The 27,707-nt window shown below is 48.5% G+C and overlaps 1 protein-coding gene across 1 annotated transcript in view; it reads left to right on the top strand.

The window, feature by feature from the left end:
• Positions 1-1,649: 1,649 nt before the first annotated feature.
• Positions 1,650-27,707, top strand: part of HPCA (hippocalcin) — a 36,168-nt gene continuing 10,110 nt past the window's right edge. Inside the window, exons 1-2 of the mRNA XM_026673657.2 lie at positions 1,650-1,830; positions 23,727-24,123. Of these exons, the coding sequence (XP_026529442.1) occupies positions 23,746-24,123 (378 nt within the window). The 5' untranslated portion in view covers positions 1,650-1,830; positions 23,727-23,745. The remainder of the gene's footprint in view (positions 1,831-23,726; positions 24,124-27,707) is intronic.

Here is a 27,707-nt window from a genome sequence, read left to right as displayed (position 1 = left end):
GCACAGTAATCCCATGGTCATTGAACCAAGTTTTGGTGCTTTTGGCAGTGTGGGCAGGTGCCAAGTCCTGCTGGAAAATGAAGTCAGCATCCCCATAAAGCTCGTCTGCTGAAGGAAGCATGAAGTGCTCCAAAATCTCCTGGTAGATGGCTGCGTTGACCCTGGACTTAATGAAGCACAGTGGACCAACACCAGCAGATGACATGGCTCTCCAAATCAACACAGACTGTGGAAACTTCACACTGGACTTCAAGCATCTTGCAGTGTGTGCCTCTCCGTTCTTCCTCCAGACTCTGGGTCCTTGGTTTCCAAATGAGATGCAAAAGTTGCTCTCATCAGAAAAGAGGACTTTGGACCACTGAGCGACAGACCAGTTCTGTTTTTCTTTAGCCCAGGTAAGACGCTTCTGATGTTGTTTGTTGTTCAGGAGCGGCTTGACAAGAGGAATACGACATTTGAAGCCCATGTCCAGGATCCGTCTGTGTGTGGTGGCTCTTGATGCACTGACTCCAGCCTCAGTCCACTCCTTGTGAAAGTCCCCAAAACTTTTGAATGGCCTTTTCCTGACCATCCTCTCCAGGCTGCGGTCATCCCTGCTGCTTGTGCACCTTTTTCTTCCACACTTTCCCCTTCCACATAACTTTCTATTAATGTGCTTCAGTACAGCACTTTGGGAACATCCAACTTCTTTTGCAATTACCTTTTGAGGCTTTCCTTCTCAACTATGACACATCACAGCTTGAACTATCTTGCTTTGTATGTAATGAGTCTATCTCATATATTAGTTTCACCTTTTAAGTTGCATTACTGAAATAAATGAACTTTTGCATGATATTCTAATTTTTCAAGTTTCACCTGTACACGAGAGCAAATGACTTTGATTCCTTTGTAGAACTGTATCATCAACTCCTTGGGCAGTCTGAGTTTTTGGAGTTGGCACAAGAATATTGTTAGTTGTGCTTTTCTAATGACATTTTTGATGTTAGGTGTCCATTTTAAGTCCTGATATATTATAGAACCTAGAAACTTGACTGCGTCTACTGTTGATACTGTGTTGTCTAGTATTGTAAAGGATAGTAGAATAGCAGGGCTTCTCCTAAAATCTCCTATCATCTCTACAGTTTTGAAGGCTGAAGGGCCCTTGCATAGATTCAAGATGTTGTAAGGGGAGAGCAGAGCCATATTAGCAGCAGCATCTCCCTCACTATTTGTCGGTAGGCAACTTGCAAGGGGGTTAGGGTTAGGCTGAGGGGATTGTTCTCCCTTTCAGCTTATTTTTAGTGGCGCGTTTGCCTGTTTCCAGCGTTTTCGTCGGCAGCGCCCCCGGCCCTCCCGGCAAGCCATCCTCGCTTCCTTGGGGGCGGGCGGGGAGACGTCGGGCGATCGGAAAGCAGCCATCCCGGGCGGACGAAGCGGCGCGCGAGGCGGAGGCGGGCCGGGACCCGGGAGCACCGGACCCGCCCGGAGAGCCCTCCGAAGCGACGACCCTCTCCGTCCCCGCCGGACTGTACCACCCCGCAGGGAGGGGGCGCTCGGGGGGCTCTGCTGCGCCCAGCGGCGCCTTCCCTGGGCTGGGCAGGAGGGCGCAGGCCAGGCGGGCTCGGGACTCCCTCGGCGGGAGGGGAGATTCCGGGCAGCCCCGCCGGGGAGCTGCAGGGCCCTCCTCCCCGCCTTTGCCGGAGCCCCTCCTTCTCGCCCGGGCGGGAAGCGCGTGCCGCTCCGGCTCCAGCGGTTGTAAGGAGGAGGCGGCGGCGGAAGATGCGGCAGGGAGAGTCGCTGGCGCTCGCTTAGCAGCCCTCGCGATCGTCGGGATCCCCAGCCGTCGGCCAGGTAGATCGCGCGGGAGGCGGCGCGCTCCGCTCTCGGCACAGCGGAGGAGGCGGTGCAGCTGGCGGGTGGGCGCCCTTGCACGGGGACGGCACCGTCGGAGCGCGCCAAAGAGGCCGCGTGCGACCGATTCCAGCCCCCCCCGCGACAGCGTCCCCACCCTGCCCCGCTTGGGGAGGGCGACGTTCTAGGATCGCTGCAGGAATCAGCGCAGAGAACTCGGGCCGCCCTTTGAGGAGGGACGGAGACCCCGGACCCCCCCCCCCTCCGCTGTCCCACTGGCCGAAGTGGCGGGGGCGGCGCCTCGCAAGGTGCCCGGCTCGCCTTGGTCGCCGCTGCCCTTGCACGAGAGGAGCGGGACGGCTCGCTGATCCCTCTGCAGAGATCCCTGGGGGAGGAGGCGGCGGCGGGGGGAGATGTGCCGCCCTCCGCGGGGACTGGGCTGAGGCTGCCTGTCCTGGAGGTGGGTGGAAAGTTGAACTGGGGTCCGGGAGGAGCAGCGCTTCCCGGCTGCATACAAAGAGATGCGTGCTAATCCCATCCACCCCCACCCGCCCCACACACACCAGTGGCGACTCCAGCTGCAACTGGACTGTCCCCTCCCTGCCCCTGTGCAGCGATCCCCCGGGGCAGCAGGTGAGGGGAGACCCGCCATCGCTGCCTGGTGGCAGACGGGGAGAACCCTCTGGAGGGGGGCATCCAACATCTTCCCCTGCCCAAGGAAGGGGGAGCAAGATCCGCCTCCCCCCCCCCCCCACCGCCTGCTGCGCTTGCCTGGCCAGGATCAGCAGCCACAGCTGGAGCTAGACAGAGATTCCCCCCCCACACACAGCATAGATCAGAGATCATGGCAGGGAGAGCCAGGGGCTGCTGGTGGTACCAGTTCCTGAATGCTCCTGAAGCCCTTTCCTCCCTCCCCCCCCCCCAAACCCAGCATTTCACCCCAGTCCTCTGGAGTCTCGATTGCTATTTTTATGACCATTTGCTCTGCCCTTTGTGCATGGGGGATTTTGCAGGGGATGAAAAAGGTGATGCTCGGTCCTTTGCACTTCATGGACTGCTCAGGCAGTTTTCTGGGTAGCTTCAGGGAAACCTGCCTGCGTTTCCACGTTCTTCATGGATGCCCTTTCAGATTTCCTAGCCTGGTCTTCAGCTACCGCCCCCCGCCCCATTTCCTTATGAGACCAGCTAGGTCTCGCCCCTGTCACAATAAGCTGTGCCAGCCCCAGTTGATTAAAATGAGGGCAGGGTCCCACGCTACCAAGGGCTGGCAATCTCTCCTAACGGCTCCGTTAGTGCTGTATCTGATATTTATTTATCAGCTCGGTGTGTTCACTGTGCAAGAGGTAGGAAGACTTCAGCTTGGATTAGGAGTCTGTACGCTGCAATTTCTTCTTTGTTACATCTGTCTTGTTTTTGCCATGGGATTCCCAGTCAATTCTCCCCTGCCAACAGTCCCAGAGGCAGAGATTGTCCTGGCAGTGACCACGCCCAATGAGACACAATGGCCAGGTCCCTCACCCTGAAGGACCCGTTGCTGATGACCGCAGGCCTGGATCTCTTCAAAAGACCCAGCCGGCTTCTGCAGCTGCTGGGAATGAGGCTCCTTCGAGAAAAGAGAGGAAGGAAATTGCCAGCATGGTTGTATCTTGTGTACGTCCGTTGTGAGACCACACTTGGGTATATGTTATTCTTGCCTCACACTGGAAAAGGTGTGCAGTAAAAGCCCTCTGGAGCCATTTGCACCTGAGAGAAAAAATGGCCCATTTTGGACTTCATGGCTTAGGAAAAAGGCAATTGGGGGTCAGGGGAGGGATTCCAAGAGCTTCATCATGAAAGTGACTGGCAGAGAAAACCCAGATGTGGTTCTATTCATGTGCTGCCTCATGGATCGGTCTTTTGTTGGATGGCAACCGTTGGCCCCGTAGCTGCAGGTCCACCCACCCTCCCTCCACGATTATCATCAGCCTACACCAGATGATTCTGGGATCATATAATATTGAAAAAGTAGATGGCCGCTTCCTCCTTCTTCGGCTTTCAACCAGGTTGCAACATCTGCTGACTTTGGCTGGTCTTGAAGTAGATCCACGGGTGAGAAGGAGCTGGAGATTTCATGCATGATCTTTTCCTGCAGATAAAGCTTCTGGCACGGCATGACCGGATCATGTTCTTCCTTCTGCTTTAGACTTCCTGAAAGGGACATTAGGGAGCAGCCATTACTTGCATGTTTCATTGGGAGTGAACATTCTGCCTGAAATCAACTTCCCATTGAATAGGAATGGCTACGTGTTGGTGGGTACAGATTGTGGGGTGCAATTTCAGGTGGGCTTCAAGGAAGGACCAGCCTCTTGAAGCAACTGTCCTCTCGGGTCTTGTCTCCACTCCCAGAGGGAACGGTGTTGCGGAAGGAGCAAAGGCTGCCTCCCATTTCCACCAAAAAGGAAAGAATTGCAGTCCAACTTTACTCTAGCACAGGGGTGTCCAACCTTGGCAACTTTAAGACTTGTGGACTTCAACTCCCAGAATTCCTCAGCCAGCTTTGCTTTGCTGGCTGAGGAATTCTGGGAGTTGAAGTCCACAAGTCTTAAAGTTGCCAAGGTTGGACACCCCTGCTCTAGCATATGCCTTTTTTGCATTAAGTACCCTTACTCAGGTAAGAAAGTGAGACAATTAAAATTCCTTATTTGAAGGATAGTCTTCATCCACTTCTTTCTGGCTTTAGTTGGAGAGATGCAGAATTTGGGCAGAAAATAGTTACACACAGCTGGACCTTTAGGCATCCTTGTGCTGAAGGATGCTTTGGATGGCCAGAGTTTCTGTTAAATCAAGGAACTGCCTCTGGTTTTCCATAAATTATTACTTTCCATGTCTTGGAAAGAGGAGAAACATTGTCAGGGATTCAAGAATCTTTGGCTTGTTTATGCTTTCAAGGGCCATAAATATCCATGCCCATTTTCTTAGATGAAGGAGAAATTAAGGCATCACCAATATTTTAAAAGTCTCTCAATGTAGAATCTAGTTATTCTTTCCCCTAGAAATTAAAGTCAGCTTTTCAACCCAATCTAACATCAGACAGTTGGAGCAAAGCAGAATACAGATCGTTATTGAAAAATTGAGAGAAAGAGCAGAAACAATTTTCCTGAGAAAAACTGAACAAGTTATGAAAGGAAATATTCTGCAGATTTGAGGCACATATAAACTAACTTCAGTTTTCTCCTTGCAGTAAAGGAAAGGAGCTGTCTAGAATTTAATGGCTCCAGTTTTGTTGGACTACAACTCCAATCAGCCCCTGCCTGCTTGAAAAAAATATTTATGTACACCAGGATGAGTTTCTGATTAGGCATTTCATAAATGTTTCAGATCCAGAAACACTTTTAATGGGTTTATTTAAACTGCATGACTAAAACATCAGAGATTCGTTTAAAAGAATACAAGAAAGCAAACAAAAACTAAACAGAAGCTAAAAGAAACCCCCCCCCCACACACACACACACAATAATTTGGGAATAAATAAATTACACTTGTAATCCTAAAGCGAGATGACATTTTATACATCCATGATCAATATTTGGTCGAGAGGAACTTTTGTATAGTGGAAATAATCTTTTAGAAATTACTTTGGTGATGTAACTAAACAGCCAAGGAGACAAAATGAAGTAAGGAGAACATTTTACTGACATGTAAATTTCTGAGCGACTGCTATTTCTGACACCCTGGTAAAGAAAGGTGCACTTTACCTGTCCTGCGTTGTGCCAATGGCTGGGGGGCCATTTTGGGTGGGTGGCCTGCCACTGCTCATCCTGGGGAAGGAGAGGAGGCTGAGAGGATGGCCCAGGGCTGATCTAAGGATTTCCCATTTGTGGCTTCCGTCAACAGCCTGCCTACTCTCAGGGCATCTTCCCTCTTTCACCCTGGGAAAACTCTTGGCATCTGGTAGCACCTTTTTCTTGGCCTGACTTTTGGCTTATTCCCATCCCAAGTGGAGGATGTGCACGTGATGAGGAGAGGAGATACGAGGGGAGCAGAGCTGGCATATTGCCGCAGTTTGCTGCCAGTTGGCATCAATTCCTCACTTTTCAGTGCCCAGATTGCTTCCCTCTAGTTCCTCTTCTGTGGGCGAAGGCTGGAAGAGAGCCAAGTAGGCTGCGTCCTAAGGAGAGAGCAACGTGTGTCTTGAATACCGAGGAGGATCTAGGTGTAGAATCAGCTGCGCAGACCCCCTAGGATTAGAGAGGACGCCCTGCATCCTCTTTGGAGCAACCACGGTTGAAAATCCAACCATGCAAAGGGCCAGAGATACACACCGTGAAGGAATCACTGGCGGTGGTTCTGTGAAGACGTGGACCAGCAGGAGAAGCATCCCCGGAAGGGAAAGGCCTTTGCACCGGTCTGCTCTCCCTGGGCTGCAAAGGAGATGGGGGCCTTTGACCATTGGGGGCCGAAGTACCTGCATGCCTGAAGGGGACCAGTTTGGATGCGAGGGGCTGCTGAGGCAAGCAGGCCAGCGCCCCTCGGACATTCCTGGCGTGGCTTGGGAGCCGAACTCAGGCTATCTGCCAATCTTGGATGCTCGAGCAAAAAGAGCAAACCTTTTGCTGAAAGAGAGAGTCAGGCACCAGGCAGAGTGGAGGGTTTGGGGAGAGCCGGCATGCTCAGAATCACAGCATCCTTCATGGCTCTTTGGATTCATTCCTTGGTCATTTGGACTGCAATTACAGACAGGCTGCAGAGGGGGAAAGTGAAATATTAATGAAGACACAATACTTTCCCGCCCTCCCTCCCTCCCTCTCCAGTCTTGCCTTTTTTCCGCTGCAAAAATTCCACTTCTCAAAAGGGAGACGATGACCCACTTAACACAAGAACTCCAAACACAAACTCACCCACCTCAGCTTTCTTCTAGGGTGGGGCCAACCTGGGCTTCCCCCAAGGACCACTCACCTCTCCTCATGACAGAACCCAAACTTCCCCCTCCAAAATGGGCTTAGAAAGCCCAAGATCCGGTCAGCCCAGACTTCTACAGGGTCAGTGGCTTTGGGGAGCCTCCTTTCTTCCAGGGCAACTTTTTGGGTGAGGGCTGCTAACAGAGATTTTCAAAGAGAAGGACTTCCTTTACTTGCAGCTCGAAAGCTTCTGTTGTCAAACTCTGCCACTGAAGTCCCAAGGGTGCTTTTTTCAAGAGGCCGCTGGACTTTCTGTTTTTTTTTCTTTGAAGACATTTCGCTTCTTATCCAAGTCGCTTCCTCAGTTCTCAGAAGCAAAATGTCTCCAGAGAAAAACCAGAAAGTCCAGCGGCCTCTTGAAAAAGCACCTTTGGGACCACCATGACTGGATGACTGGGACTCTTCATAGACACCTGTTGTTGAAGGTCCAGTGTCCCATTCTTTTTCTTTTCTGATGGTTGGGTCCCTTGCAGTTTCTGGACTCCAAGGCCAGAAGTCTGACTTTGGACACATCTCACGGTCTGTTAAACTCCAGCCTCACCTGTCTCAGCCTCTGGTCTCCCATGGTGGCCAGTCCTGGAGCTCCTTCAGGTTTGAGCTTTCAGAAAAAAAGCCAGCTTGGAGAAGGGAAAGGCCCCTTTGCAACCGGCTGCTGTTCCCCCTCATTTTCCAGGAGAGAAAGAGATGCAGCTTTGGAGAAAGCGGTTCCTGCAGCACGAAGCAGACTCACAAATTCTGGAGTGGACCTTCCGCAGCACCTCTGACTGAAAAAGCAGGGAGCAGGACCGTTGGCTCTTGCCAAGGATGGGGGTTCCCTGGGCCGGGAAAGGGGCCTCCCTGCAACTCCCTCAGAGGGTCTCCAATGGAGGGTTTGGTGCTGGGCGGTTTCCCCTGTTGAGGGCAGGGAGCTTCTGCTCCGAGGATCCATTGGGCTGCTTGTAAACGGGATAGTGGCTGCCATTGAAATGGGCTCCCAGGGATCAGGAGAAACATTCTTGTGTCGACCACCCCTGAACCCTGCTGGTCCCATAGTCATCCCTTCCCTTTTGCAGTTCTTATGCCCAGAGTTCCTACGGAGGGATCTTGGGAAGGGTCAAAAATCACGGTGGTGGTTACAGCTTTGTTTTAATGTCCGCCTATCCCATGTGCTTTCTGGCTGGAGCCCACTGCAAAAGCAGGTCGATCCAGGGCCCATTACGGGAGGGGGCTTTATAGGTGAAATGGATGAGTCCTATGTAGCATTACTTTGGTCATCGTGCTGCTTCTTCACAGCTCCAAAATGCACCCATTCCCGAGTGCCAAAGGGAGGGGGGTCATGCACTTGAGCCCCCTGCCTTCGGCTGACATTTCAGGCGAAAGTTCTGCCTGCCTCCTCCTCCTCGCTGCTATTTTCAGTCCTTGGCCATCAGGGCGCCCATCTGCTGCTGCCTGGGCGAGTGGGGAGCCCGCCTGCCACCCTTTCCCAGAGCACGATTTTGCAACTGGGGACGGTCTGGAGGGAGATTCTTCCCCAGGAACAGGCCAGAGGAGCCAGTTTCTATTCTAAATCGATTGACTGGAGCCATTTTTGCTTTGCCTCCGGTAAGAAACTTGGCCTGAGGTCCCAACCTCGGAACTTCAAAACAGCTTCCAGAAAGACCGGAAAGACTTTTGCCATCTCCACTGAATTGGCTGCGTTCCGCCATTCTCCATTTTCGTCCCGTCCTTGGCTTGCATCCAGGGTATCTGCCAGGCGTGGTGTTCAAAAAAGCACGTGGTGGGTACAATACCATGATGCAAACTAAGCTCTGGCTATTTTTTTAAGGTGTGTTGCATATTTGTTTTGACCCTACCTGAGGATATCCCTGCTGAAGTCCCTCCTCACTCTCCCACGGAGGGGCTCTTGCTGCAACAGAACAATAAGCAAAGTCCCAAGAAAAGGTCCTTTACGTGGGACACGCTTGATAGCTGGGCTGGGAGAGGAGCAACACTCTCCCTCCGTTGTGACATTGGAGGAGAATACCAATTGTTTGGGGTGAAAACAGCACCAAATGTTGTAACGGTTATAAAGCAGGTCAATCACTGACCTGATCTTATGTCCGTTTTTGCAGTGAATGCCATCACTGTAACGCCACAGTCATTAAGCAAACCAATGCGTCACTGTGGTCATGGTTTCTTCTTGAAAACCAGAAGTAAGTGCTGCTCTTCAGCAACACTGTTATAAAATGTGGTCACGCAACTGTGGGATGCTGCAAATGGCCCTAAACGCAGTTGTGTTGCTAAGTGCTCGAAGCCAGACGTGTGAAGGTAGAGAGGGCCCTCCCATCAGATCTTTGAGTCTGAGTCCTAAATGCCCTTTTTCAGGTGAGTCATAGCTTCAGTTGCTAAGCAACTGGTCATAAGTTGAAGATTAACTGTAAACTAGACAAATAGTTTACAAACTATCAAATGCAGATGATTGTGAGGAAGGGTCAGACAAAAGAAAATGCTGGAGGCTGTATCCGTTTTTCAAAACTGATAACTGGACGCAGTGCTCCTCCACAGGGTGTGGTCAGAAACATCCAGGTGGTCACTCCCAAGAAAGAGGGAGAGCATTGCCTGCACATCATGGCCACCCTCTCGGCTTTGTTGTGGACCCCCCAGCAGAAGCGGGGCCTCGGGGAGCCCAGGAGAATTACACAGGTTGAGATGCTCACATTGGTCAGCATGGAACATAAAACCTGGAACCATCCAGTTGGAAGGGACCTTGGAAATCTTCTAGTCCAGTGGTCGCCAACCAGTGGGCCAGGGAGTATGGGTTGTCCATGAGAAAATTTTGGTGGTCTGCAGAGAAATGTCACTCCCAAAGCACCCCCAAAGCAATTAATCCAGGCTGTGCAGGAACACAAGGTTTGCACCGCTTGCATTGTGAATAATACGAGGTAGTGAGGTGAGGGAGGAAAGGCCGGAGGGAGGGAATTTGCCCCACTCACCCCACGTGCCTGCCCTGGCCACTGGGCTGCTTCTTTCCACTTCTTTCTCCTTCTGCTTTTGGCTGCACGCAAGGAAAGCAGCAAAAGTCTTTCTTTCTCTCCCCCAAACTCTGCCAGAAATGAGTCTTTGGGTCCCTGCAAGGCCTCCTGCTCCAAGAGGCTGCGCTGGCACGACAAGTCTCACAAAGACTCGTTTAAGACTCATTTCTGGCGGAATTTGGGGGGAAAGAAAGACTTCTGCTGCTTCCCTTGCATGAAGCCAAAAGTCTCTCTCTCTCTCCCCCTGAGAATGGAGCTGGAGACGGTATCCTGCGATCCCAAATAAAAAAAACTATCGATCGGTAGGAAAACAAGGTGGGGAATTTTCCTGCAGAATTGTTTGGGGATTTTCCCAGGGCCTCTGGACCGCAGGATTTAAAATTATGAGTTTGGTGGTCCCTGAGGTACAACAGGTTGGTGACCCCTGTTCTAGTCTAACCGTCCCCCCCCCCCCGCCCAAGCAGGAGGCTTCATACCATCCCAGGCCAGTCTATTTTTGAAAGCCTCCAGAGATGGAGCACCCGCAACCCCATTGATTAATTGTTCTCTTTCAGAAAATTTGGTCTTCTAGGTTGGATCTCTCTTTAACAAGCTTCCACCCATTACTTCTTGCCCTGCCCCCCACCCCCACAGGTGCTTTGGAGAATAAGTCAACCCTTTCTTCTCTGTGACAGTCCCACAAGTACTGGAAGACAGTTATTATGGTCTCCCCCCCAGTCCTTCTCTTTGATAGGCTAGACGTAACTACTCCTCAAACGTTCATCACACGACTTAGCCTTCAGCCTCTGCCTTCTTCGTTGCTCTTCTTCTTAGGGTTGTAGTCAGTGGTCCCAGAACGGTACAGAATATTCAGGTATTATGGCCTCTCTAGTGCAGTGTAAAGTAGTACTATCTCTCGATTTGAGTCCTGTGTTGATGCAGATCAGGACGGCATTGGCTTTTTTGGCAGCTGCAGCAGCAGCACACTGCTGGCTCATACTTAAGTGGTTGTCTACATAGGTATCTATAATTGACGTCAGCCATTTTGTGAACATGTTCACCAGCCACGTGAACAGGCCCTGCTTCCTCCCACCACTGGGCAAAACTGCCCTTCACTGTTCCAGTATTCAGCCATGGTTTTCACCCTTACGCAGACATGATCCAAGGACGGAGGGAGGGGCAACTCCATCTGGCCTTGTTCCCATTTTCTTGGAGGTCAGGTTAGGATCATCAGTGGGGCTTTAGGCCAGCCTTTCCTGCCCCGATGAGGTTAACCCTCTGGAAGTGAGCCAGGGAAAGAAACCATTGCCCAGACCTGCCTTTGGCCCAGGGTTTCCATTGCAGAATGCTGTGCTGTGCTTTAGTGGCTAAATTATGGTCTGCCCAACGTGCAGCAGATTTGGATGGTGCCATTTTGATTTCGTCTTGCGCACACCAACCTCTGGTGTTTGGTTTTGCTAGAAATATGAAGCTGCAAACTTTTTTTTAAAAAGGAAACAAAAGCTAGAAAATGGATTTGACTTAGGATTTCACATAAATTCCCAGTATTCTTTCAGCAACTTTGTTTCCAGACTTATTTCCCTTTGTTCTTCCCTTCTGGTTTAAAGGTAATAAACCTACACGTGGAGGGCATATCGGTTCAGAGGACAGCAGCTGAGTTGGTAGATATAATGGCACTGGGCTGGGAGTGGAGGCTGTGGGCTCATGAGGAGGAGCCAGCTTGGTCTCTAGCGGTTAATATTTGCTCGTTTATTCATGTCAGAAGCATCACAGTTAAAATAAGGAATGCCATGCGACATAAGAATTTAAAATATAAAATACAAGATTAAAATATGTACAAATTAAACAGATCTTGCCCTGGTTAGTTCGGTGGTTAAAGTGATGGCCTTGAAACCAGGAGACGGTGAGTTCCAGTCCTGCCTTAGGCATGAGAGTCAGTCACTCTCTCAACCCAACCCACCTCACAGGGTTGTTGTGAGGAGAATAGAAGGAAGGAGGAATAGATAACTGCCTTGAGTTATTTATAAAGTAATAAAGCTGGAGTCAAAATCTAATAAATAAATAACCAGGAATAAATGTAAATAATGTTAGGCATTTTGCTGCCTCGAGTGATCTATAGAAATAATAAAAATTGGATAAAAATAAATAAATAATCTAGTACACGTCTAACATTAATGGTTGATCGGAATCATGTTTCTAAGTGCTTTGCACTCTGGTCAGAAAGCCAGAAACCGGCAGAGGAGCCAAGTGGCACAAAATGTCCTCCGTCTTCTTATCTCCACAGACAGGAGGCTAATTTCTGAAATACCACAAATCCAGAGCAGATTTCCAATCAGTCCGTGACCTCCTTTCAGAAAGCTGAGCCTCCGGCAGCAAAATATTCTCTCCAATCAGTTCTGCTTTGAGCCTCACTGGAGGCAAGCAGGAGCTGAGCACTGTGGACACATCCTGCGCACATGTTCCCCAGAATCCCCCACTCTAGCGAGTGCTGTAAAGCAGGGGTCTCCAACCGTGGCCTCTTTAAGCCTGGAGGACTTCAAAGCTGGCTGGGGAATTCTGGGAGTTGAAATCCTCCGGGCTTAAAGTGGCCAAGGTTGGAGACCCCTGCTCTAAAGGGAAGTTGTGGCACATGAAAGTGGGCCCTGGGCAGTTGTCTGGGATTGGCACTGTTATGTTTGGAGAATAATGGAGACCAGACATCTGACTAGTGACTTCAACTCTTTAATAACAGTAAATAGAACAAAACAGAGCAAGGCTATGGGCAGCAGTAGCCCCTTTTATAGGGTTGGCTGTTACCCTATCAACCAATACTAAGTGCATCAAGTTCAAACTAATAACCAATAAGAAGTGTCCTAAGCTTGGCCAATCAGAGGCTTGTTATGAACCAGTCCTTGTTCATTGTTTAAGGACCAATCAAATGTGCAGGCTTCCGAAACCTGCTTTGCATTTAGGTTTATTACTTTTTATTCATTCACAACACCCCTCCCCCTTGGGTTCCGTTTGAGGGGAGCTGTAACAAAATCTTCAAGGTAGACAGGCCGTTTGGTCTGTCTGGATGATTTCCGTGGCTCCACCGGGTTTGTTCTTAAGTCCGGTTCCGGTGGAGCGTTTGGATGATCTTTATTACGTTCCGTTTCGCTGCACGGTGATTCCGTGCTGCTTCCATTGTTGTTGTTGTTTCCGCCAATCAATGTTTCTTCGGGGTTTTGCAGTTCGGTTTCCCCGTGTTCAAGTCCCATGGAAAAGTCAACTCCCTCCCGTTTCAATCCCGGTACTTCGCTGGGCCGTAGGGTTTCCGCTGGCCTGCTATCCGTTATATCGAAGTCAATTTCCTCCCCCCTCAGTTGGTGAACCCGGGGAGCCATTGGCGCTGGGTAGTAATCTCGAACGGAGTTGGTCTATGTGGCGTTTCCACAGCCTGCCATCGTCTGTTAGCAGGCAGTAAGATTTAGGCCCAGTGAGGTGGGTAACGGTAGTGGGTATCCATAAAGGGTTGCCGGAGAAGTTTTTGGCAAAGATTAAATCGCCTACCTTAAATTCCCGGCATTTGCTGCTGGAGCCGAAAGGCTTTTCGGGTGCGTATGTGGGGTGGAGCCGGTCGAGGTGCGATCGTAGTTTGCGCCCCATAAGAAGTTCGGCGGGCGTTTTGTTAGTAACGCTGTGGGGCGTGATGTGCTGCAATAATAAAATTCGATTGATTTTCTCGTCGATGTTTCTGAATTCCATTTTGTGGAGGGACTTTTTTACGAACTGTACCATGCGTTCTGCACGCCCGTTCGCCGCAGGGTGCGCGGGCGAGGTTAACGCATGGCGGATGCCCCGGTCAGCAAGATATTGTTCGAATGGTAATGCTGTGAACTGTGGGCCGTTATCCGAGACGAGGACGTCCGGAAAACCATGTGTGGCAAATAACCTGTTTAATTTGTTGATAACTGAGTCCGTTGTAGTGGTGCTCATTCGATGGATCTCGAGCCAATTTGAATAGGCATCGACTGTAATAAGGAAAGTGTGCCCTTTCGTAGGCCCCGCAAAGTCAATATGGATACGGGACCAAGGTCCTCTAGGGGTTTCCCATTCGGTTGGGCTTGCTTTAGGTGGGGCGTTGCTGACGTCTTGGCAACGTTGACAAGTGGCGACCCAGGCCTCGATTCTTTTGTCGATTCCTGGCCACCAAGCGTAGCTTCGTGCGAGTGCTTTCATCCGCACGATGCCCGGATGTCCGTCGTGCAATACCGCTAAAACAGTTTGTTGCAGTTTGCCCGGGATTACGACTCTATCGCCCCACAAGATGCAACCCTTTTGAGAAAACAGCTCGGTTTGGCATGCTTTAAAGGGCGCCCATTCAGGTGATAGCTGTTCTGTTGGCCACCCACGCTCAACCCAGCGTAAGATGTGTTGCAGGACCGGATCTCGTTTTGTCTCGAGGGCAATGTCTCTCGCCGTCAATGGCGGTGCGTGTAGAGTCTCAATTTGCAACGTTGTGATGGTTGGGGCTGGATCTTCAACCGATTCTGGAAGCGGTGTTCTGCTCAATGCATCAGCGTGGAGAATTGATTTCCCCGGGCGGTGCTGCAAGGTGTAGTTGTACGCCGCCAAGAATTCAGACCAGCGGGTCATTCTGGGGGACAATATATACGGGGTTGGTTTATTACCCGCAATAATCCCCAGTAGTGGTTTATGATCAGTAATTATTGTAAACGCACGCCCATACACATATTCATGAAACCTTTTAACTGCCGCCACAATAGCTAAAGCTTCTTTATCCAGCTGACTATAATTTCTTTCAGCTTTAGCTAAAGTTCGTGAAAAAAATGCGACGGGAGCTTCTGCTCCGTTCGGTAAGACGTGGGCCAAGATTGCTCCAACGCCAAAAGGTGAGGCGTCACAAGTAATAGTTAACGGCAGAGTCTCGTTGTACTGCATAAGTACCGAATCAGAAGTTAGCAATTTCTTTACTTGCTGGAAAGCGTTTTGTTCACGTTGTCCCCAAACCCACGTTGCTTTTTTGTCTAAGAGTCTATGTAATGGTTCAGCTACGGTTGCTTTATTGGGTAAAAAGACGTTATAAAATTGATAAGTCCAAGGAACGCCTGTAGATCTGCCTTGTTCCTTGGAGTGGGGGCCTTCTTAATTGCCTTTAGTTTGTCCTCAGTGGGATGGATTCCTTGACTGTCCAGGAGGTATCCCAAAAACTCCACCCTTTTGGTACATAGCTGGCATTTATTTTTTTTGACTTTGAGGCCTGCGTTTTGGAACCTTTGTAAAACTAGGCGGAGTCGTTTTTCTAGAATGTCCCTGTTCGGGGCGGCGATGAGCACATCGTCGAAATACGGTACGACCCTTCTTATCCCTTGTAACAGCCTTTCCATTAAGCTCTGAAAGATTCCTGGGGCAACGCTCACCCCGAACTGGAGCCGGTTGCATTTAAATGCGCCCCTATGCGTGACGATAGTTTGCGCCTCCACGGTGGCTGAATCTACAGGCAATTGTTGATAAGCCTGCGCTAGGTCTAGTTTAGCGAAAACTTTCCCGCCACCCAGGGAATGGAGCAGGTGTTGCACTACCAGCACTGGATATGCACTTTGCTGGAGTGCGTGGTTTAGGGTGGCCCGGTAGTCTCCGCAAATTCTCAGTGACCCATCAGGCTTGATAGGCGTCACTATTGGGGTTTCCCATCGGGCGTGGTCGGTGGGTTCCAACACGCCCTGTTCTATCAGTTTATCGAGTTGTTCATCGATTTTAGGTTTCAGGGCGAACGGCACCCGCCGCGGCTTAAGGCGGATGGGTGCTACCTCGGGGTTCAAGCTAAATGAGATTGGGGTCCCCTTGTACTTGCCTAGTCCGTTCGCGAAAACGTCTTGGAATTCTTGCACGAGGGCTTCCTCCCAATCGTTGCTCTCGGCACGGTGGACTCCCACTACAGTGATTCCAAGTGGTCTGAACCATTGAAGGCCTAAAAGACTAGGCCGGTCACGGTCCACGACAGTCAGTGGCAGTGCGACGGTGCGGTCCTTGAAAGAGACCTGGAATCGGCGGGACCCGACAACGGGAATTCGGTTACCCTGGTAATCTTTGAGGATAACCCTTTGAGGGTTTAGGTCTTGGCAGCGAATCGTCGGGATGAGCTGTTGAAGCATCTTCCAGGACACCATCGAGAGGGACGATCCTGAGTCCACCTCCATGATGCAAGGTTTGTTTTCGATCGCGACCTCTACTCGGATTTTCCCGGCATCAAGGGATGTAGCGTGGCCTATGGTAATTGTTTGGTGGGTCTCTTCCCGCCTGGTTTCTTCACGCCTGGTGGAAGTGGTGGATGGTTTGTTTCTGTAGGAGTGGCTTCCCCATTGGTGATTCAGTTTGTTTCGGGGTGTGCCGAAGAATTCTGAAGACTGGTATTCGGCCTGTCGGGGTTTGGAGTTTTGTTTGCTCCTGCAAACCTTTGCGATGTGACCTCTTTTCCAGCAACTGCGGCAGAGTGCGTTGAGGAATTTGCAGCTGGATCGTGGGTGATTCGCCCCACATCCTGCACACGGTCGGGATGAGGGTTGTGTGAACTGGACTCGTTCCATTCGGAGTCGGTTGACCTCTTCCTCATCGCTTTCTGATGGGGATTCTAGGTCTTCGTGGTGAGTCGATACCGGGTGTCTCTCTGAGCGAGGCGAGGTATCTTTGGCGAGTTGACGTAGCGGTGCATTGGTGCGGCGCATTCGGGCTGCCGACTTCTTGGTCGCCTCCGCTGCAGTGGCTTCTTTAAGGGCATCGGTGAGGCTGATGTCCCCCTTAGCCATAATTTTGCTCTGGATCATGCCGTCTTCTAGGCCCAGAACCAGGCGGTCCCGGAGGGCTTCTTCTAAGTCGGAGAATCCGCAGAGGCCTCCAAGGTTGCGGAGGTCCGCGATGTAATTGGCAAGGCTTTCGCCCTTCCGTTGGTCCCTCTGGTAATATTCGTGTCTTCTGACTAAGGTTGGCACGGTGGGCGCGTAGTGAGCCCGTAGTAAAGGCTCGAGGACGTCCCAGTCCATTTCCTTTACTTCGGCTGGCTTGGCAAGTGATTTTGCCATTTTAAACACGGTAGGCCCGCAGTGAGTTAGAAAGATAGCTCTTTTTTTGCCGGTTGTTGCATCTTTCAAATTGTTGGTCTCCAGAAACATCTGGAACCTATCCATGTACGATTCCCAGTCTTCCCAGTCAGGTTGAATGGAGCGGGTGGTACGGCACCGCTGGTCATGTTGCCGTTGATGGTGCGTGTTCGACCACGTGCTCTGTTGGTTGCTCTGTAACTTAGCTCTTCGGTCTCCGGATCCCACCCTCGTCGCCAGTGTTATGTTTGGAGAATAATGGAGACCAGACATCTGACTAGTGACTTCAACTCTTTAATAACAGTAAATAGAACAGAACAGAGCAAGGCTATGGGCAGCAGTAGCCCCTTTTATAGGGTTGGCTGTTACCCTATCAACCAATACTAAGTGCATCAAGTTCAAACTAATAACCAATAAGAAGTGTCCTAAGCTTGGCCAATCAGAGGCTTGTTATGATCAATCAAATGTGCAGGCTTCCGAAACCTGCTTTGCATTTAGGTTTATTACTTTTTATTCATTCACAACAGGCACTGCGGCCCATTTTCCCATTTCTGTTCTGGGTAGATACCACCACCACCCCGCTCCCCATACACACACACCCCTTGGCATTATCAAAGGCAAATGTTGCTTTTAAAGAGCCCTTTTGTTGAGATCAACATTTGGGGACCGGCATGTGGAGCTGGTCCTGCCGGGCTTACACAGCTGAGTTCTTATGAAATACAGTGCAACAGCTGCTGGGAGGAATGGATGGAGAGGAAGTGAATGTGCCTGGAAAGGCCACTTTTTCTCCCTTCCCAAAAGGCAGCTTTGAATCAGAAATCTGGTCAGCACAGGAGAAGCAAAGCTTTCCTTCTTTCTCCCCCACCCCCCCAATCCTTGGTCTTACGCAACCGTTTTGCTGATGACTCCAAATGAGACAACAACCTGCGAGGACACAAGATGGCTGCTTCTCCATTCAGGAATGTGGTAAGGATTAGTGCAACGAAGGAGCCATGGCTAACGGGGGGGGGGTGACCAGCAGCCTTTTAGGTGTTGCACCTTCTCCCCCAAATCTCTGCAAAGAGGAAGTATGGGAGGCTCCTGCAGGGACATCCCTCAAGAGCTGGCAACCAAATTTGTCAACTCTTGGCCCCATCACCGGAAGGGCAAAATCAGAATAGGATCTTGTGTAATCAAGGAAGTCTACAGCTTAAAAACTGAGTGTAGCTACTGTAGGTGTAGGAATACATCATAGTTACTTTTGTACTGTGGGGAGGTAGAAACATTTTTTTCCTTTATTCTTTTTACAGTACACATAATCTCTGGTTAATTTCACTGGTAGTTTATTTCACATATTTATTTGTTTATAAAAAATTACAGTCCACTCATTTTACCTCAAGATAACTTTATGGTTGTTTACTAGTTTGTTATTCATTGATCGTATGTAATGTTTGTTCAAGGGATATTCACAAGTTTTATACTTTTTTTAACAGTATCTATATAAAAATAATATTTTTTTCTTCAAAACAAATGTTTTGCTGGTCTTTTTGCAATCCAGCTCCCAATAAGGTAGAAGAGCAACAAAGATGATTAGGAGCATGGACGCTAAAACATATGAAGAATGGCTGCAGGAACTGGGTATGTCTAATTTAAGGAAAAGACAGACAGATAGAATAGACTAGAATAGCATAGAATATAATTCTTTATTGGCCAAGTGTGACTGGACACACAAGGAATTTGTCTTGGTGCAAATGCTCTCAGTGTACATAAAAGAAAAGATACATTCGTCAAGAGTCAAGAATCATAAGGTACATCGCTTAATAATAGTCACAGGGGACAGAATAGAATAGAATAGAATAGAATTCTTTTATTGGCCAAGTGTAATTGGACGCACAAGGAATTTGTCTTCAGTGCAAATGCTCTCAGTGTACATAAAAGAAAAGATACATTCGTCAAGAATCAAGAATCATGGTCATTGGGTTCAATAGGCAATCAAATCATACTAGAAAACAGTCAATATAGGATAGCAGTATTCCAATATTTGGGCGGCTGCCACAAAGAAGATTGGAGGTGGGGTGTCAACCTATTCTCCAAAGCACCTGAAAGGACAAGAAGCAACAGGTGGAAACTCATCAAGGAGAGAAGCAACCTAGAACTAAGGAGAAACTTCCTAACAGTGAGAACAATGAACCACTGGAAGAGCCTTCAGAAGTGGTGGGTGCTCCATCACTGGAGGCTTTCAAGAAAAGACTGGACAGCCATTTGTTTGGAATGGTCTAGGGTCTCCTGCTTGAGATGGGGTTTGCACTAGACTAGATGATCTCCTAGGTCCCAACCTATTGTATGTCCATTCCACCAACCCTTTTCATTTGCTATTGCAAATGGAGCAGTCTCTGGTATAAATCGGTCCCTTTCCTTGGGAAGGAAGAGCTCCTGCCCCTGGAGGAGAGAAAGCTACAGATTCCAGCTTCACTCCGTCAGAACTCTGCCTGCCTGGCTTAGGGGGAAGAAATTAGGGCATCCCCTGCAGGGCCCAAAAAAGTCAAGATAGCAATCAGGAGTACCCAGTAAATCCCATTTTTAATATGTGCTGCCTAGAAAAAGGGGGAGAAAAGTAATCTAAGCATACCACATAGAATTTAAGTAAGTACTGGTAGTTGCTTTGAGAGCATTTGCACCAAGACAGATTCCTTGTGTGTCCAATCACACTTGGCCAATAAAGAATCCTATTCTCTCCTATTCTATTCTAGTAGTGAGATGAATGGCATATACATTAAATGCACATAGTCCTTCAGTTATAACCCAATTGAGCCCAACATTTCCGTTGCTAAGCAAGACATTTGTTAACCAGTTATGTTCTATTTTAGGACCTTTTTTGCCACAGTTGTTTAAATGGATCACTACACTTCTAAATCTGGCTCCCCCCCCTCCATTCCCTGGCTGGGAAGGTTACAAGGTGATCACGTGACCTCAGGACAGGGCAACGTGCACATAAATAGATGCTAGTTGCCAAGAGTCTGGGCGTTGATCTCATGATCATGGAGATGCTGCAGTGGTTGTAAGTGTGAAAAGCAACCGTAAGTCACTTTTTTCAATGCCATTGTAACTTTGCCGATTAAATGACTGTGTCATGGCTTCCATTCTTCAAAGCTATGCCTCTGGCTGACAGCCTGGCAGTAAGGGGACGGAGGGGGGGAACAGTAGCGTGAGGATCAGAGGTGGTATTCAGCAGGCTTGGACCAGTTCTGGAGAACCGGTAGTGGAAATGTTGAGTAGTTGGGAGAACCAGCCAATCCCGCCTCTGACTAGCCCCGCCAACCCCATCTATTCTCTGCCTCCCATGGAGTTCCAGTTGATCAGCTGGGTCTCCTTTGGTTGCCCTGCACAGGAGAATGGAGCTGGAAAGTAGGTTAGTGGGGTGGGGAGGGAAGGGGGATTTTGCCTGTAACCTTCCCATGCCACGCCCGCCGAGCCACGCCCACAGAACCGGTAGTAAAAAAAATGGAATCCCACCACTGGTGAGGATGCAGGGAGGGAGACAGGAGGAAGTTGTGCTGTCCCATGAGAAGCACCAGCATTTCACGGCCACACCAAGGGAAAGCCCGAAAAGTCAGAAATGAAACAACACAGCGGTTCCAAAATAACAGGAAACCTGATTGTCTGTGGAGATTATCAGTCATCCACGTCATAGTTGTCCCAAAGGTGCTTTTTCAAGAGGCAACTGGACGTCCTTGTTTTTCTTTGAAGATCTGAAGAAGCTTCTTGGATGAGAAGCAAAACATCTTCAAAGAAAAGAAAGCCCAGTTGCCTCTTGGAATAGCACCTTTAAGAAATCTGGTTCTTTTCCAAAACTGGGAATAATACTACTTTTTCAGTTTCTTAAAGCAATCTTCTTAGCGGTAACCTCTGCCTGATACAGCTGTAATTCCATGCAGTCAAATTTCAATGTTTGGGGATATAATTTAGCATGACATTTACATTTCTAATGTTCAGACCTTTATAATACAATTATAGACCAGTTTAAAGAAGGTGAGGTACAGTAAAAATGTAAATATAATGTAAATATAAAAAAACTGTACATGCTAGAAGATATAAAGGATACATGACTTAAAAACTGAAAGTATATAAAAAGTGAGAAGGAGTTGGATGATCATGTAAAAAAGATGGCAGCTTCCCTCTTGTATCTTACACGAGGGTGTGTGTATGTGTGCTTATATCCATTTCCTAGCCAAGGGAGACAGCATTCTCTGAAGACATTTCTGTGGCCATGTGCGGAGGTGGTCTTCAGCAGGTTCTGACCTGTTCTGGAGAACCGGTAGCGGAAATTTTGAGTAGTTCAGAGAACCAGCAAATACCACCTCTGGAAATTTTACAGTATCCTTCCCATGCAACGCCCACCAAGCCAGGCCCACAGAACCAGTAGTAAAAAAAATTGAATCCCACCATGGCTATATGCCAGAGGTGCACAGAACGCTATTACATTTCCATCGAAATGGTACCTATTTATCTACTCACACTTGCATGCTTTTGAACTGCTAGGCTGGCAGGAGCTGGAGCAAGGAACGGGAGCTCATCCCATTGCATAGCGTTCAGGTCTCAAACCCAGGCTGCCAGCTTTTCAACTGGCAAACTCACCTTCTTTAACCGCTGAGCCATCATGGCCCCCTTGGATTTAGAGGAGTATGAAAGGCCACTATGTGGAAGGCTATCAAGTTACAACAAATTCCAATGTGGTGAGTTACGGGCCATTAAATCCGGTTTATTACACAGGTCGCCAGCCAGTGAATTTTGAGCACCGCTGCACAGAACCTGGCAAGGCCATAGGTTGTACAGCTAGTCAGGATAGTCATAAAGTGGGTCACCCAGATGACCAACCCAATTTTAACGGCCTTTTTTGCAGTCATTGTTCACTATGGAGCCCAAAGTAAACATCAGTTTTTGTCAAAAATGACATAAATTGTGGTCATGTTACCACTGGATGCTGCAAGTGACTGTAGATGAGAGCCAGTTGTTGAGCTCCCAAAATGCAGCCCCACAACCAATTGCGGGGGAGGGATTGTTGGAACCAGGTGGTAAGTAGCCCTGCAGAATACCTCATAACTTTGAACAGTCGCTAACCAATTGGTCATAAGTCAAGGATCACCTATAACAGGGTTAATGACTGAAAAAAATTAATGTTAAAATATTTGTCCATAAATGTACACATAATATTACTTCAAAAAAGTGTCAGACTCTCATAAGACCAGATGAGTTAGTGAGTCCCCAAATGTTTTGCATCACCAACAAAAAAAATCTGGCATTTGTCTTGTATAAATTTTAAGTTTTAAAAAGAATATAAAACCTCTGGAGAAAGAAAGAGAGAGAGAGAGAGAGAGAGAGAGAAAAGAGAGAAGGAAGGAAAGAAGGAAGGGTAGGAAGGAAATGTTCAGAAAAGAAAGAATCAAAAAGGAATAGAAGCTTCAAATTTCCTTTGCAGCAAATATACGTACAATAGCTAAATTTTCTCTTATTCTATGATTACAAAAAAAGGTCACTTTTTTTCCTATTATCTAATGTTTTCTTCTAATCAAAACCACAGATCATTTATACATTTTTTCTGTTTCATCAAAAAGACTATAAGAGGTTTCCAGTCAGCCATCAGTGTAGATATTGGGTTTTCTCTGTGATCAAGGTCAATTTAACTATCTCTAAAAGTTCCTCCACTGTGGGTAGGATTGAACCTTTTCTTTAATAGTGCCACTGTAGTTATCACACATCAAAAGAAAGTTCTGTGACTATTTTCTAGTTACTTATCCACTAGTCCAAAAAGTTTCTGGTTTCAATTGAACTTTAAAATCTTCTGAATTAATTTATGTATTTGTATACTTTTTTTTTGGACTTATGACATCTTTCCTTCCAAATAGGTATTTTGCAACCTCAGCAATTTTAAGATGTGTGGATTCTGGGAGTTGAAGTTGACATATCTTAAAACTGCTGTGGCTAAGAAACATTGTTGTAGAGGAATTATTTGGATCATCCAGCAAACTTGAAATTAACGAATCCATTTTAGTCATCAAGACTAAATTCTATACAGGATAGATTCACATAGGGGCCCAGCCCCCCCCCCAAAAAAAACACCCTGTGGTTGGGTCCCCAGGAACCAACCACTTCAGAGGGTTTGGGGCTGGCAGAGTCTGGTGCTTCTGGTCTGTTGCCTCCTGGGACAGGAGGTGGCCAGGATTGTCCGTTTTGTGGGGGCCCAGCAATCCTGGCTGCTGCCAAATATGGACGGGTTCTCTTGGGCATGAAGCCAAGGCGGCTTTATTTTTGCAAGCCTGAGATGTGCCTTGCATAAAACGTTTCCACTAATTTTGCTGCTTCTGCTTCTGGTGCCAGGGGGAGAGCTTTTGCTTCTGGCCATTTTATTAATCCACACTGATTTCTTTTGCATTCCCAAGTTACAAATTGCCTTGAATGCAACGGTGAAAATTCTGAGTAAAACAAGCACAATTCCTTGCCAGGGTGTATTTCGTGGAGCTGCTTCTCCAGAATGGGGAAAAATGAGGTATTTTTGGCTGGAGGAAGATGCTTGTGCGTTTTTCCTCCAAAGGACCAAAATCGATTGAAGAGACACTGCGGTTTTAGCCTTTCAAAGAGTCGTGATGTCCTTCCTGCTTTCTTTAAACCACAGAAACATTTGATAATGTAGCAGAAACAGGAACATCCATATTTTCTGGCCTGTCTGTGTTCTGTGTCCTATGACTCCATAGAGCACAGAGCTTTTAACAATTTCAAAACCCAGAAGTAGGTTTCTAGCACTCAGTGTTGCATGCTGAAGCCTGTATAAACAAGCATACGACCGCTGTGAGGTTCCTCTGGGGAGGCAGCCAGAGAAATGGCCAGGTTTGTGGGCTGAGTCAATGCCAAGGTTCTTTTTGCACTTTGTGTTTCAGCTCGCAATTCGCTTCAGTCATGGGAAAGCAGAACAGCAAGCTGCGTCCAGAAATGCTCCAAGACCTGCGGGAGAACACAGAATTCTCTGATCTGGAGCTCCAGGAGTGGTACAAGGGCTTCCTGAAAGACTGCCCCACGGGCATCCTCAACGTGGAGGAATTCAAGAAAATCTATGCCAACTTCTTCCCTTACGGGGATGCCTCCAAGTTTGCTGAGCACGTCTTCCGCACTTTTGACACCAATGGTGACGGCACCATCGACTTCCGAGAGTTCATCATCGCGCTGAGTGTCACCTCCCGGGGGAAACTGGAGCAGAAGCTGATGTGGGCTTTCAGCATGTATGACCTGGATGGCAATGGCTACATCAGCAGGGAAGAGATGCTGGAGATTGTCCAGGTGAGTGCCCCCCGCCTTCCCCCCAGCAAAGTCCTGACACCTCCCAAGAAAAACCTTTGCTGATCTCTCTTGGCAACCCACAATAGTGGAGTCTTCACGGGTTGCTAGAGCTGAACTCAAAGGCCTGGATCCGCAAACCGACCAGGGAGGCGCCTTTCGACAGCTTACCAGCTTTAGTGCAAGTGTCACGGCAAGATGCAAACATCCATTGCACGCCAGGGGTGTGGGGGTGGGTTGTTTTTTGCTAGTTTTTAAAAGAGGCTTACTAAAATTTAACATTTTTGGTGAACTCAACACAGGGCATGAAGGTTCAGTGAACTGGCAGTCACGAAATCATCAATTACCTTGTAGGACTCACCCATTCCCTCCCTTCCTTCCTTCCTCCCTTCCTCCCTCCCTGCTCTGGGCAGCTGCCCCAACAACAGGCTCTTTTGCGGGTGAGAAGAAATGGGAGAGGAGGAATGGTGGGAAGAACTGAGGAATTCACAGCCCTTTGGGGCCTAATTTCTGGGTCTTGTCCTTTTCAAATGGTATCCTCCTGACTTCTGCGGACCCCAATATTCTAAATATCTAAATGCAACCATACTAACTTCAACTAAGAAGTCAAAGCAGCTAAAACAGACACCATAAGTGGATGGGCCCTGAAGTTGGCTCTCCTGGCTCTTAAAATCGCCCCCCCACCCCCCCAAAAAAAGATCTTCTTCTCCACAATTAATCAACTAAAGCCCTGGGTTCATATGCTGAGTGAAGTGATTAAAGCAGGGGACCCTAATTACTGAGTGGGAAAATCCAGTCTGCAAAGGGTAACTAATCTTAAGTGTGCTGTTAATCTAGCAATTAAACTGATTAAAGCTTTGAGCTTTCAGACTGAGCCAGAGCCGGTCAGAACAGGGCTTGGAGCTGCAGAGGGAGAGGAGAGTTTTCCACCCATTTTCCTCCCCTTTTGTTACCCCTGTCAGCTGTTTTGCATCTGGCTGCTTTCACTGCAGAGGTTTCAGCACTATGGGCAGAGGGGGAGGCGGCTCTCCTGCCTTTCCTTCCTTCATGACTTCTGGGGAATGAAAGGAAAAGCAGAAGCTGCGTGGGAGAACAGGATGCTCAGTGTGGGAGGCAGCAGAGCCATCTAGAAATTCCCTAGAAAAAAAATGTCTTTGGATACCCCTGAGACTTTCTTCCTTGGCTCAGAATGAAAGCCCCGCCTCCTTCGCCTTGGGCGCCTCTGTGGGTGCAGGCTGCGTTGGGTGGGGTAGGTGGAGGCAGAACGGTGTGCAGCGGGGAGCAGATTAGAGTAAGGAAATTGGGGGAGAGCGAAGGTTACTTGTGTTCTCACTCTCCTACAGTTCTCTTCTGCTCCCTCCAAATGTGTTTTTGCAGACATCAGAGATTCATTTTATGCACATGCAGAATGGATCACACTTGCAAAGGGCCCAAGGTTATATTTCTGGGTATTGGCCAGGTAGGAACAGGGATGACAAACATCGCGGTAAGCCAGCTCTTGTTTAGGTCTGCTTTATTGACTAAAGCACCATTAGGATTACAGTGTACATGGTGTCACAAATGCAGCTTAATGTGTTCTGTGAACAATGCTGCATCAAATGGACCTTCACTGGTGATGTTTTCCAGAAGAAAAACATGTTTTGTTGTATTCTAAAAACAGTATCTTCTTCTGTGAATATTCCCCCACCTGCCCAGAAGGTGAACTGGAATGCTTTAAAAGTCAAATTCAATTTGTGGATTCCTTTTTGTTCCACACTGAGATACAATTTGTTGATTTTGATTACATCTAAGCTATGGCAGCTACTGGGAGGTTTCTGGGGAATGCCAGAATGAATTCAGATTGCTACAAGATGGCTGTGAATCTTTTGGACTGTGGGCTGTAACTGAATTTTAATAGTGAAACGGTCTCTGGGGAAGGAAAAAAAAAACGCTGCTGAGAAGGTGCCTTCTTGGTGCAGGTAGATGGCAACCTTCACTATCAGATTCTGGTTTTAGAGGTCTAAAGCATTGGAATGGACACTGCAAAAAATGCCAAGATGAGGTGCGGAGACCTCTGGGTCCTCCAGAAACCAGAGACTGGCACCTCTTTACATCCATGTGAAGTTGAAAAGGGGGAGTTTTTTTGTGGGGGGAGGTTTGCAGCATTGGTGTGGGAACCTTGCAAACCTGTAGTTGGGAGGTGGCTTGTGTCCTTCCCATAATGGCTGCCCAAACTGTTTGCGAAGCATGATTTTGATAGGTCTCCCCACTTGCCCCTCCTGATTGGCACCATCCCTGCATTGCCCTTTATCTGGGCACATGGGCACAGTTCCAGAGAAAGCTAAAGGCATCCTTTCCGTTTTCTAAGAAAGCTCATGAGTCTCAATGGGGCCTTCCTGGACAGGGAGGCCTCCTGGAAAAGACCGGGCACACATCGTTTGGCAGGTGGCTTTCCAATTCGGACAAGTCCCAAGTTTGGATTATAATTTGGGGCCAGCCAAGGAAGAAGGACACTGGATGACCCAGAGAATCATTCAGTGGCCGCATTAATCTGGGAGTTGAATTAATTGGTCTGAGTTTCCATAATCCATCAAACAATAAACAAATCAAACACGCTGGATTCATACCACGCTGAAAGTATCTCTAGCATGCTGTGTGGACGCATCTGCTGGATCGCTGCCTGGCTAAATACATTTGTGAGTGTCATTAACAAATTTGCCCAGTTCACAATCGGGGCATTGGATTTATTGCCACGGGGTAACACAGATGCCCCTGGCCATTAAAAAGCAGCTGGCAGACAAACGCGCTGCTCTCCGCTCAGCATCCAGCATGGAGTTTCTAGAAGACGAGCCAGAAGGGCAGGTGGAGGTCTTGGTCTCCTCTTACCTTCTTCCTCCTGCCCATGTCTGTGGTGCCCTCTGCTGGACGCTGCTCAACATTGCAATGCAGGCTATCCTCACAGTTTTGGTTCGAAAAGTGCATTGCACATAAAATACATTGCATATAAAAATAGGTGCAGCTGCCATTACAGTCACCATCTTAATTTGGCCATTACCCTCTGGAAACTTGTGTCTCTGAAGTGCTCCATTTGGGTTCATTTGAACAAAAAGGTTTATTTTTCGCTGCCCGGTCTTGTCCTCAGGCTACTCTCTGGACCGTTGCTTTTCCCAAAGGACCAGCCTGCTTGAGCTGTCTGCTCCCATTCTGGTTGATTCCCCTTCTATTGTTAAAAGCCCAGCAATCAAGTTGTGCATGTGAATTGCCAACGTCTTCAGTCCTGGTCTGCTGGGAAATAACAGGCTGGCTGAGTATGATAGAAGAAAATGCTTCTGCTCCACCAGATCTGTCCTGAGCTGCCTGGGGGCCCCGGGAGCCCCAACTGGCCTGTGCTAAAGGCATCTTTCTCGGCCCCAGGAGCAGAAAAGGAGCGGAAGAAGCCCCCTCGGGGATAGAGATGAGAGCCAACAGGCTGAGAGCACCTTTCCTCCTTTGGTCTCCAGAGCTGGGATGACCTCACCTTCTCCCCATAGAATAACAATAAACGTGCTGGCTGGGGATGATGGACAATCTAGTCATACAGGTCTTCAAAGGAGTCAGTCTGGGGCAAG

This window comes from Notechis scutatus, chromosome 8 (genome assembly GCF_049901735.1).
Source record: "Notechis scutatus isolate UNSWTSFEM ecotype Mainland chromosome 8, rNotScu1.2, whole genome shotgun sequence".
NCBI classification, from domain to species: domain Eukaryota; kingdom Metazoa; phylum Chordata; class Lepidosauria; order Squamata; family Elapidae; genus Notechis; species Notechis scutatus.
Note: the sequence above shows the minus strand (reverse complement) of the source record. Positions and strands in the feature narration are given on the sequence as shown.